The sequence below is a fragment of the Vidua macroura genome, chromosome 5 (genome assembly GCF_024509145.1).
Source record: "Vidua macroura isolate BioBank_ID:100142 chromosome 5, ASM2450914v1, whole genome shotgun sequence".
NCBI classification, from domain to species: domain Eukaryota; kingdom Metazoa; phylum Chordata; class Aves; order Passeriformes; family Viduidae; genus Vidua; species Vidua macroura.
In genome coordinates, this window is record NC_071575.1 from 14,128,872 (window position 1) to 14,141,723 (window position 12,852).

The 12,852-nt window shown below is 43.9% G+C and overlaps 1 protein-coding gene across 1 annotated transcript in view; it reads left to right on the top strand.

The window, feature by feature from the left end:
* Positions 1-474: 474 nt before the first annotated feature.
* Positions 475-12,852, top strand: part of PLXNC1 (plexin C1) — a 70,680-nt gene continuing 58,302 nt past the window's right edge. Inside the window, exons 1-2 of the mRNA XM_053977489.1 lie at positions 475-1,422; positions 11,548-11,670. Coding sequence (XP_053833464.1) covers positions 475-1,422; positions 11,548-11,670 — 1,071 coding nt within the window. The remainder of the gene's footprint in view (positions 1,423-11,547; positions 11,671-12,852) is intronic.

Sequence of the window (12,852 nt, forward strand, 5' to 3'; positions counted from 1 at the left end):
CCGGAGGGCTTCCCCTGCTCCGGTGCTCCGGAGAGGTCGCCGTGCGAGTCCGGGTGCTGAGCGCCGCCGGGCGAGGTGGGTCTCGCTCCCCACCGCGTCCCGCCACGCCGCTGCGAGCGGCCGCCCCCGGCAGCCCGGCGGCCGAGGTGGGCTCCCGCGGCGCCGCCGCCGCCGCCCACCGTCCGCGGCAAGGCGGGCCGGCGGGGCCGGGGGGCGGAGGGGGAGCGGCGGCGCACGGCGGCTCGGTGGCTCGGCAGCCCTCCCGGAGGAGCCCGGCCCACCTCTCCCGTGCAGGCACCCCCTCCTCCCCGCCCCGAAAGAGGAACTCCCCGCCCGCGCAGCCCGGCCGCGGCGCAGGGAGAAGCGGCGGCAGCGGCGGCAGCGCGCCCGGCCCCTCCGCGCACCATGGCGCAGCAGCGCCCGCCGCCCGCCGCCGCCTGAGGCGCCCCGCGGCGCCGAGCCGAGCCCGCGCCCATGGCGGCGCCGCCGCCCGCCCTCAGCTGGGCGCTGCCCCTGCTGGCGGCGCTGGCGGGCGCCGCCGGACCCCAGAGCTTCGAGCTGCTGGGGGCCCCCATCGACAACATCGAGGTGAGCGGCGGCGCCGTGCTGGTGGCGGGCGGCAGCTGCCTCTACGAGCTGGGGCCCGACCTGCAGCGCCGCCGCCGCGTGGTGCCGGCGGCGGGGCAGGGATGCGGGGAGCCCCCCGGCACGCGCAGCAACCTGCTGCTGCACTACGAGGAGGCCGGCGGGGTGGGCGTCCTGCTGACCGGCTGGACCCAGGATGGCGGCGCCTGCCAGGTGTGGGAGCAGCCGTCCTACCGGCAGCGCTTGAACCAAAGCGAGGTGGTCAGTTGCCTGCCCGACGGCTCCACCGCCGGCGTCGTCTTCCAGCAGGCCGGCGCCTGGTACCTGGCCGTGGCGGCCACCTACTCAACCAGCGCCGACACGAACCACCTGCACTGCGAGCCCTCGAAGTCGGACAAGGAGACCGTCATCACGGTGCGCAGCATGGTCAACCTGAAGTCCAAGGAGGAGCTGGGCATCATCAAGCGCAGGGAGGAACCTTTGCACTTTGTTGACGCGCTCCAGTGGAGGGATCACCTTTTTTTTCCCTACTACACGTTGAAGGCCAAGTTGGGCAATAACACGGAGCCACCCAGCATGGCTGTCCTGCGCCAGCTGCGCCCTTCAGAGGGTGGCCTTACTTTGCAAGGGCACGTCTATTTGGACTGCGGGTGCAGGAGCCTCATTATTTCCTCCAGCCTTGTCCGCCAGGGTGAGCGGGGCTGGTGGGTGGGCGTGTTCCGCCACAGCCACAACACCAAGGCGTGGAACAGCACTGCCGTCTGCATCTTTGGGATGGAGGAGATGAAGGAGCAAGCCTGTGCATCCACACACTTCAATATGAACGGGAAAAGCTGTGTAAGTCTGGGCATCATTTGCTAAGCTTTCACCCTGCACGCCCTTGTTGACATTGTTATTGTTGTGGCTCGTGTCTCTGTGCATGACTACTCACGGGGTGTCCCTGACCGGGAAGCACGTGAAGTTTGCGAGAAACTTCAGAGCCACACCAGGCTTTGCACATCAGCCCTGGTTCTGTCAGCTCTCGTGATTTCCCCGGCTTGTTCTGTTTCTAAAAAGCTGATTCCTTACTAGATTTTGGTATACTTCCCACCTACCTGTTGTGAAAGGTACATCTAAGGGAGCACCTGAGGGCATCCTGGGTCAGACCTGAGTGTTAGGCTTCTCCCTCGATGTGTCCTTTTCAGCCTAGGATTAGTCATATTTCATTTTATTTTCCATACAGCCTAGATAAAGCATCTCCTATCTTATTCTGTGCATTCACATCTCATGTCATTGCAGCTACATCAGAAATAAAAAAAAAACCTCATCAAATTGGCTCTGTGCACTGGGCTGTGTGCACTGTTATCCCTATCACTCACTAGTTATCTGTGGTTCCTTGTTCAGTAGTATTTCCCAAGCCTTACACGATTGGCCTTGCTTTGGAGGGCTCACACAGCCACCTCCCCAAATCCTTGTGTGCAGGAGACAACAATAGGTGATATCTCTTTGTTGTTGCAGTGGTTACATTTTCACAGACAGTGGTATCCCATAGAGTTCCCCATGTCACCTACTTCAGTGACACTCTCTTCAGCGCCTTCCTCCTTTTCAGGGTGAGCTGGGCGCAGAGAGGGTGGGATAGGCAAGGCTACTGGTTTTGTTGTGGCGTCAGTAGTAAAGAAATTACCTAAACATTATATTATATAGGAAGGTAAAAATGTCATTCAGATTAAGAAGGTGCTTTTGAAAGGCCTGTCCATGCTTTTAATTTAGACTCAGAAGACTCTCCAGAGCTGTGGCAAAAGGACCACTGAAAAGTATCAAGAAGAATCATAAGGGATCAAACAAGGCATCATAAAGCAATCCCTAAGCCCTTTGCAGTTCCCACACCATCCAGGGTCTTTGCAGCTGAACTACTGAATCCTTAGTGTATTACAATAAGAGTTTCTTCGAAATTCCTTGAAAGAAGTGCAGTAGATTTACTGGCACTCCTTGGTTTTCCAAATCTAACTCATAGTGGAGTGCAGTGCTGAGTTTTTTTTCCAAACAGACTACCAGAGGGCATGTGTGATTCAGTCTGCTTATCTCCCTACTGAGCTGTGAGACTATTGCCAGTGTTAGAGGACGTGGTTGTGAATGAGAACCCCATATGTGGGTGAGACAGCTCTGCTGAAGGAAATAGTGAAACTCACTACGGAGCCAGAGCCAATCCTTTGATTTCCAGTGCTAGCTCAATGTGTGATTTCTGTGCTCCCACAAGACAAACTTCTGGAATGAATTTGAAGTCTCATTCTGATCCCAAAATACCTATTTGCTTGTTGGAATTTTAGTTTGCATTGTTTGTTTCTAATTACTCATGAAGTTTCTTAGCAAAGTGCTTTCTGAGCCTGCTAAACAAAACAGAAAAAGAATGCTTCCTGGGCAGTAGATCCTTTCTAAACATTTTATAAAACCTCATGCAAGAGATTTCAGAAGAGCCTCATAGATCTCACAGAGTAACATAATGCAGGTAAGGTGAGGCATATATTTCTGTGGTCAGGGTAATTCCTTGTTCCCATTGTCTCTCAGGGCCTGAATATGAAAAATCAATGAACCACTTGTTTCAGGATTGGTCTGATTCAGATCAGACTCCTGTGACTCCAGAGTTACTTTCATGTCCCAAAAGGCTCGTCCCTCCTGGAAACTTAGATTATATTTGGATACAATGTTGAAGAATCTCAACTGTAACAATCTTTAAAAGGATTGCTTACTTAACCTTATGTCCCAACCAATGATGATGTTATTGATTGTAATATTTTGGCACAAGAAATGCAGTTTGCCACTGAGAGAAAAGTGGTATTTTAATATTTTGTGAGATAGCAGGACATGTGGGTCCTGTGAAGTAATATGACCTATACCATTACATGGCTAATTAGCTCTCTTTTTAAAGTAAATTATATGGGCTTATGGTGTATAAACATAGAAATAAATGCATGTAGTTCAGCTTTAATATTTTTTATACTACAGAAGGTTAGGCTAGGCTATTGCAGAGTAAGTTTGGAGATGACAGGCCCATATGCTGCTGCTTCTGGGTTGTTTTAGACCAGATCCTTCTACCGTCTCTCACCAAAGTATGGGAGACCCTGCAATCATGGAATATGCTATTCTTGTGTTGTCTCAGGTTTTAGCTTTTATATTTTTCAGATTCTGTACTGCCTTAGTGTGTACTTCTGAGCTTCATATTAGGGGATAGTAAGCTCTCTTCACAAAGTAGACAAAACAATTCCTTCTCTAGCTGGGGACCAAGGACAAATGATCCAAATCTCAGGCCCAAGAGCATAAACAATGGTGGACAGAATGAAGACAGAAAAACAAGAAGGATGGGACTTGATAAGCTAAAGCTATAATTGGACAATTAACTCCAATATGCTAATAGACCAGAACTTATAAAAGTGTGAGACCCTGTGACCAGTTGTCTATTTTTTGTGATGATTTTGGGTTCATCTTGGGCGTAGCCCTGGCTGGGCTCTTGTGCTGCCTAAGGTGTATCCATTGAGGCCTTCTAATAAAGACCTACTTTATTCTTTAGCTCTGTCTAGTCTCTGTTCTAGGTCAGCCTTCACAAGGCATCACTTGGACTCAGAGCTGACAGGAAGATGGAGTGTGGCATGTCCATCAGTGTGCAGCTTGCAGCAGTGGCTCTGGCCAGAAGGGAGTGCCTCGTGGCATGGAGCTGTCAGGAGTACTATGATGTGTAGGAATGGCAGCAAGCAACAGTACTTAACACTGCTTTAAACTCCAGTCTTTTAAGCCCAGTTTTGGTCTTGAGCAAAGGAATGTGTTGCAGCATTATGAGCGCTGTGAGTGCAAGACCTCTCTGGTGCTTGTGGTGGATGGACCGTGCTGAATGTCAGTCTGGCCTTTGCATTGCAGATACCATGTGTTGTAGGGTGCTGCGGGTCTTAGTCGTCTCTGCTGGGTACATGTGAATGCAGGAGCTCAGGTGTGATGTGATGAGATATGTGGATCCCAGACATGGACTATGTAACAGTTTATGTAACAATTGAAAATACAGGGATTTTTTCACTGCAGGAATACAATTTATAGTAAGCATATACATTAGGGAGTAGTGGCAGTGTGTTTTCCTTCTGGTCATCCTTCAGATTTCTGTTACTATTCTGATAACCTTTAGGCAAGACATCCTCTTACCCCTCTCCACTCACATTGCATTTCTCAGTAGGACACTGCAAGAGGGGCTTAGCCCAGGGTATTTATGGTCCTAAATTCCCTGTTATGCCGTTGCTGCATGTTGTACTCTGAACTCATTCCTGTAAGGTACTGAGCTTTCAGGGCCTAACCCAATAAAGCACTTAATGACATATTTAACATCAGGCATATATAAGTATTTCCATCATCTCATGCCCATGCATTTAAAGAAAAGCATGTACTTGAGTACTTCACTGGATTGGAACCAAATTGCTCTGCATCCTGTTGGAACTCACTGTAGGTGTGTAATCTCTTTAGCTTCACTTTACCTCTTAGGCCAAAGTTCTCATTTGCATTAAGTTTTAATGCTGGATTAGAGTCTGTCATTGAAAACTAGTAATTTTTAAGATCCTTACTTAACAACTTTATCAAAAAGTATGTGGCTGCTAAAAATTCCGTGGAATTTCTCCATATAAGAAGTAGGTAAGTCCATTTTTGTTTTGTGCAGTAGTGTGCATAGTGTGCACAAAGTTTGTCCTGCTTGGATGTGTTTATTCAGGACATTGGCACTACTTGATTCCCAGAGACAGGATTCCTATCTAGCAAGAGGCAAGTGGTGTTTTAGTTGAAACTACTCTTAAAACATTTTGCAGTTTTATATTCAGCTATTTTTTCTTTGATTCATGTGTGTCTTAGTTTTGAACATATCTACTTACATGCACTATCAGGGTGTATGTGTTACTGGACTCTCTAGCATATCCTACATATACATAAGTGCATCTTCTTCACAATTTCCTTAGTTAATAAATGTGAATTTGCCAAATCTCATTTCTCAATTTCTTTTCAGAAACCTGACTGAGTACTTACAAACACAGGAGGAATGCTGGAATTTGTCACAAAGTTGCTGTGGGAGTTAGTGAACTTCAAGAAAGGCTTTTCTTCTGTTGTTCTGTGACAGAATAGGAACTACAAGGATCTCAGGTCTCTCACAGACAAGCCAGGATGTTGTGAGTCACAGCCAAGTAGATGAGTAGGAAAAGTGTTCCAATTGGAGAACATCAATAGGGGAGAGATGTAGAGTGTTACCTAACCATGATAATGACAAATCTGGAAATTGGTTTTTGCCGTTAAAAAAGTTGCATGAGAAGAAAAGGACTCAGGGAGATTCAAGGATTCACAATTTTTCAGGTATAAAATGCCAAAAAAAGTTTCTTAGGCATATACCTGTAAGAAAGAGAATTGCTGTAGTTTATATTAAGGTGTTTGTTATGTGAAAAGGCTAAGTAGTTGTGATAGTTACTAAAAAATAAGCTATCTTGGTTGGATTTTCATCTGTTATTTAATGCAAGGAAAGAGTTGTAACAGTCTCTTCTTTGAATGTTTTCATTTTTCAGTGGTTGATGCATATGAGGGTTGGTATGTGTCCCTTAATTTATCAAACACAGTTTGGAATCCTAGGACGAATCCTAGCTTGTGTAAGCTCTACCAAAATGAGATTTTGAAGTCAACAGAGTCACATCAGTTTAATTACGGCATTTAATTTACAGGAACAACATTTGAATTTGTGGTAACTCATTCCAGAGTGATTCATTGCCTTTTATTTAAGGAAATAATTACAGACTTCTAAATATAATTTTGTATCAAAATTGATCCTGTAATTGATTTTATAGTAGTAAAGTCAATCTCCTGAGTATTACAGACTTCTAGTGTTGCATCTGATGTTTGATGGGTTTCTAGAGTTAACGTTTTTGAAGTGACTATTTATGTCTCGTTACAATGAGTTTTCAGTTCATCCCTGTTTAGTGTGGGAAATAAGCCACCAAAAACTTGTCAACTCTCACACTCCAGAGATGGGGACTGCACAACCTCTCTGGACAACTTGTTCTGCTTGATTGCCCTCATAGTGGTGCTTTTTCATCTCCTATTCACTAGAAACCTGCAGTGTTTCAGTTTGTGTCATTGTCTCTCGTTACCTTAGGTACACTTTGGTTAAGAGCCTGGCTTTGTTTCTTTGGTCCCTCTGAAACTGTCTCTTCTATAGGCTGAACCAGCCCAGTTTTGGAAAAGACCTGTAAGACCATCCACCACAAAACCCTGTCCCCTAAGCACCACACCTACAAGTCTTATAAATACGTCAGATTGGTCAGGCACGATTTATTCTTGGTAAATTTATGCTGCCTTTTCTCAGTCACTTTGTTCGTGTTCTTGTGTCCAGAAATGGTTCCAAAGAGGATTTCCTCCATGATTCTCCCAGGAAAAAAGTGAGACCTAATGTGTAGTTCCCTGAAAAAAACTGTTTTGTTTTTTTTTTTTAATATTGGTGCAGTATTTGTCTTTATTCAGTTGGAGACTTTACCTGATCTCCACACCTTTTGAAATAGCAGAGAATAACCTTTCAGCTTCATCAGACTGTCTCTCAGCATCTTCCTACAGATCCCATCTGTCTTCCCTAAAACTTGTAAAATCTGAGATTTCTTAAGAGATCTCTGGCTTAATCCTCTCCCAGTACTTGTAGTTTCTCTCCTCCTTGAACTCTGTGTACAAAGAATCACAAGATGTTGCTAGTGAAGTCCAGAGCCATGTCTGCATCCACTGTCAGTAAATCTCCTGAGCTATTCAGCAGCTGGTGTGCATTTTCATTGTTCATTCTTTCATTGCTCATGTGGTAGTGGAATCTCTTCTTGTTGTCTATACCATACTTTGCCAGTTCCAAAACCAGGTGACCCTGGGTTTTCCTAACACCATTCCTGCATGTCCAGAGACTTCCTCCTTAGTCCCCCTTCCTCCTCCTTCATGCTCTTGTTCTGCAGTGTAGCTCAGTCGTGACTTCCCCGTTTAGCTAGAGGCCATTTCGTGGTAGGTCTGCTTGTTTTCCTGAGTTTTGTGCTTGACAGAGATTGTCCTGAAAGACCTGCTAGCTTACTTGAGCTCTATTTCCCTTCAAAGCTGACTCTCAGGGGATCCCACTGACTATTTCCCTGAAAACATTGAAGCCTGGTCTCCAGTTCTCTGCTTGGATTATCACATCTTCAGTCAGTTCTTCCTTGGTTTTGAGTAGCAGATCCAGAAGAGCATCACTCTTGACTGACCCCACAGGTTAACACAGCCTGGAGTCCCATCTTTTTCACTTCACTGATCTGCACTAGGCCATGGCTTTGATGTCCACATGGATGTGCAACAATGGGTAGTAGTCCAAGGAAAGGAAAATTACCACAGTCTTTCTGCAATGGGTAGGGTCCCCTAAAAAAAGCCCCAGCCTATTGTAACAGCATGACTGTTTAGCAAGTATGTGCCTTCATCCCTCATGGTCACCCACCACTTCCTTTTGTTCTCTGCTAACACGCTGTTCAAGCTCAGTTGGTTTCAAAGCCTTCCTTAATGGAGCTTGTTCTACCTCACTGGTTATTAGGACACTTTACCACTTCTGTGAACTTAGATCTGAGGGCACAGAAGGACTGTTTCTGCTGATGCAGGAAGTCACTAGTTTCTAGCTTCCCCATCTCAGGAGTCTCCATCAGCATCTCACTCAACCATAGCCTCTGACTGTTCTTCCTGCCTTGCATCATAAGCCTCAGGATTTGCCTCTGCAAGGTCTGAAGACTGATTTTCTGGTCATCCTTGATTTTTTGCAGGCTACTCACCTGGACAGGCTTGTCCACCTAACACTGCTGGGCAATGCACAAATCAAAAAACTTCCTGGAAATAAAATTTCGGAATGGTTCATGTTCTCATTCCTTAGCCCTAATAAAGGCTTGCTGCATGCTCCAATATTTGTTACCCTCTGATATAGTAAAAATTAATGGAGGTGGTTAAAGGATGGTGAAGTTAAAAAGAAGAATAAAGTTCCAAAAGTTCTTTCTCCCTAGGAAAAGCATCTGTTGTTTCAGTGTTGACTATTGCTATATGGTACTTACAAATCTTGTGTCCTTTTGTATAGCTGCATCTGTTTTTTCACTCGGATGCTCAAACCCTTTATTTTTACTTTTTGGACAGCTGCATATGATGAGTGCTGCGTGAGCTAAAAATGCTGCCCTTTTCTCTGAGGCACGCAGTGTAAAATAATCAGGAGGAAATCAAGACAGAAAGTAGAAGTGTGAATATGGTTGCTGCAGCTGGAGTCATATGGAGGTACATCTGAAAATGAAGTGCCAAATAGAAAATGAGTATAAATACCTTCCATGCCAATAACCAAACAAGTATAGACTGTAGAGGGACTACAGAATAGAACAGAGGATGAAACTGAAGAATTAAAAAAGGGAGGACTTACAGAGTGATATTATCTTTTCTTTTGCTTTTCTTGCTTTTCTTGCTTTTGTATGTGCCTGAAAATGTTTTAGGATAGACAAACAGATGACCACAGAGGTGAACGACTCTTCAAGTGTAAAGGAAGTTTAGACTGTAAATGCATTTTTAAGAATGGATTTAGCTGTGAAAGAAGCAGCTTGGGAAGGCCCTACAGTGCTGTAACCCCATTAGTCACAGTGGAAGAGGTAAAAGGGCTCGTTAAAACAATAAATGGATGTGGAAAAGGGGTGACAGAAGGGTGAAAGAAGCAGCTGCACCCTGGAGGAAATGGGCAAACTGGAGGAATAGGTTGCAAAAGAGAGAAGGCTGTTTTTTTTGTGACTGTCCACTGTCTGAATTCCCCCCGTTCTTACCCGTATTAGCTCAATGTCGCATTGACCCTCCCTCTAGCAAGCAGAGGAGGGGAGGAGACTTCCACACTTGTCAGTACTGGTTCTTCAGTCAGATGAGGAGGATGCACTGATATGACACTGGTTATTTTATTAGTATGTGGGTCAAAATAAAATCTGGCAGCAAAGCTTTTCAGAAACCGAGTGAGTACTCCTCTTTTCTGTGATCTTGTTGAACAGAGTCTGCGAGGAACCTAGTGTAGTTTATCTCTCTTACACTACTACATGGTGCACTGCAGAAAAACTATTCCTAATTTTGGTGGAAATGGAAGTATGGAAGCTCCACTTCCTCACTCCCTAACCTGAGTTAGGGAGTCATTGAGTGCACTAGTTCTGGAGTTTTGTTACCTTCTGATTTATTACGAAGTGAGTTAACTTTTTCCACCTTAAAATGCTTGTAACCACACCCTGCCCCACTTCCCTGTCTAGCACAGACGTCCAGGGTACTGGATTCTCATGGCCAAGTGAGTTTTACCAAAGTTCTGTGCCAGTGCATGATGACACTTCCCTGTGTCTTGTTCCTGCTGCATGAAAAAAGAAATAGCGACTTTAAATATGAAAGTTAATCAAGTCTTCTTTTATTCCAAGTGGCTGTTCTTTCAAGCTAATTAAAATAATTCAGATGACTGAAGAACATTATAATTGACTTAGGATTGCAGTTCAGAAAAAAAAAATATTTCTAGTGGAAAGACTTTTTGGGATTAAGCCAGCATCATAGCATGCAGGAGAGTTGAATTCAGCTGTTACCGTGTTACCGATTTGCTTCATAACTTTGAGAAATGCCTTCACCTTACTTCTAAATGTCAGTTTTGATGGTCCATTCCACACTTTGTTTTGTGCATTTAAGTGAAATAGGCTCTTGCACTCAGAGGGTTCCTGTAGGTTTAGGAATCCGTCCTGGAGGCTGAAATTCTGGATTTTGTAAGCTAACCTACAGGGCTTGTTCCCAATGAGCTGGTCTTACCTGAGCTCTTGTCTCCTACCTCTCCATGCCTGCCACTCCTTTTTGCCAGCACTCATGTTTGTGCAGCCACATGTTCATATCATGAGGAGCATGACTCAAATGAAGATGTAGGTAGGTAGATTTACAGAGCATTTTCTAGACACATCATTGCCTTAACTAAGCTCACTGGAAAACATTACAGGGAAAGTGAAGTAAAGCTTGACTGGGGTTGGACCCATTTAGAGAGCAGGTGGGATCACACTTTTGGCAATGTCTACCAGAGATTGACTTAGAGCAATTCCAGGACTTTAAATCCAAGTTAGTGCTTACTAAGGGGACACATGGGCTTCTAGGGATTTCCCCGGTAAATGGTCCTATTCTCACTCTTGTAGATTTCCTTTCAACAGTCAATCATCTACAATCAGAGTTTTTTGGTTTGGTTTTTCATTCCACAAGATACAGGGACTTCCTGCATGATGTTTTTTTCATGAGCTGCTTGCATGTGTTTGCCACTTAATTTCTTCCAGGTGGGATGGAGAATTGAGGGTAACGTGTTGATTTTAAAGCTCACACAGCTACATTTATGTTCTCCGTGACATGAACTTTATATTGCTTTATCTCATTTTTATGTTTATGTAATACACAGGTCTCTACTTCCTCTAGTGTCATGGAAGATGAAGGTTTGCATTTTTATACACACAGACACTGTTTGTTTGAAGTGTCTCCTTTCTCCAGAATATTTGCATGCCTTTGAAAGTGGTTGATGAGTGTATCTAGTCTTCAGGTGATGGCAAAGCATAGGCTCATTGAGAAGAACTGGAAATTCAGAATAAACCCAGGACTTATGTCCCAAAAAATAGAAATCCTATTGCAAAGTAACTTACTGCTGCTACACTGAGTCTGTATCCCACTGAAGTCAGTGATTTAACTGCAGCAGATATAATATTTGTTACAGACATGGCCGGTTGTCACATATGAAAAACTAGTTTTGTGTGTAATTTCAATAATATGTTGCTCTGAAATTGTGTCAGAATTGGAATGTTACTCAAAGTGTTGTCTAGAGTTGGTTCTCTGAGAATCTTTCCAAGGATTCTTCTTTTCCTCAAAGTTTTTGAGTATAGGTGAATGATTTTTTAATATGTTTTTCTTATATCTGATTCTCAGGAGGCACGATCAATCAAGAAATTACCTACCTTGATTCACTCTGGATTAGTAGCTGTTTATGGCACAGTTGTTTTAAATCATATAGTTCTCTTTTTGGGAACAGATGATGGACAGTTACTGAAGGTAAGCTGAGTGTGGTTCTTCCCTTCTCCACCAACTGCTGTTGCATTCAAGTGGGTAAATATTTCCTGGTTTATTCAGTATATTATAAACAAATATGATCCCCTGAATCTCTATATTTTGTGTGTGAAATAACTGTTGTATGGTCATTTGGAGAGCAAGATAACTTTCAAAAGCAATTATGTACCCTGCTAAAATTCAAGTAAACATTTCATTAAAACACTAATGCCCACAGTATTAATTAACAGACTATGGAGTTCTCAGTTATTCTGCCTTGTTTCCTCTTTGCTTTGATTTTTCCAGTAGAAATATTGTTAGATTTTGGAAGAGTGTGTGTTTGTTTGTTTGCCTGTGTGATGTGAAAAGCTGTCCATTAGAGAGAAGAGTCAAGATTCATTTTGCCTTAGCTTCTGAATAGTTGACCTGTGCTAACTTAAATCCATTGCTTGAAAGTGAAAGTCGTCTTATCTCATTATCAAACATTTCAACCATCCAGTCAAATGTCTTTTATGCTTTATTTTTCCGGGTTTTGTGAAAATGTGCATTTCCTGCCTACACTGCAAAGGATGACTCTCATTCTTTGTCTTTATTAAGCAGACATTTGGAGAGGAATATAGTAGAGACATTGAAAAACTTTGTCCACTTGATTTCATTTTGCTTTTGATAATGAAAAATGAAATTGAAGTCTTCCATGTCTCCTTAACACAGTGGAGACAGTGAACATATTTCCCTTGTTTAGTCATGAAAAACCAGCGTTGGTGTGCTTATTGACTTCTAAAATGAAGTTTCTGGGGTCTCTGGTTCCCTTGAATTCTAGGCAAAGGGTGGTGGAAAATAGTAAAGTTGGGCAAGGTAAGAAAAAGAAATATAATCACAGGTGTGTACTTAGAGAAACCACAAAGAAATTTGTGTAAATTCCTTTTTACTTTATGGGTGTCTGAATGTTAGTTTGTTTTCTGAAGGCTAATACTTTCTCTCCATTGACAGGAGTAAAAGGTTGTAATTTTGGGACATAGCCATTTGTTCCACGTTCAATTTCCAAATCAGTCAGTAACAGGCCTGGTGGAAGGCATGTTTCATATGCTAAAACAGTGCCAAATTCAGTGCTAAATGTGTCTGGCATGGATTTTGTTGAAATTCTGTTCTTATGGTCTTCTCCTTCATCCTTGTCCAGTGTGAGAATCA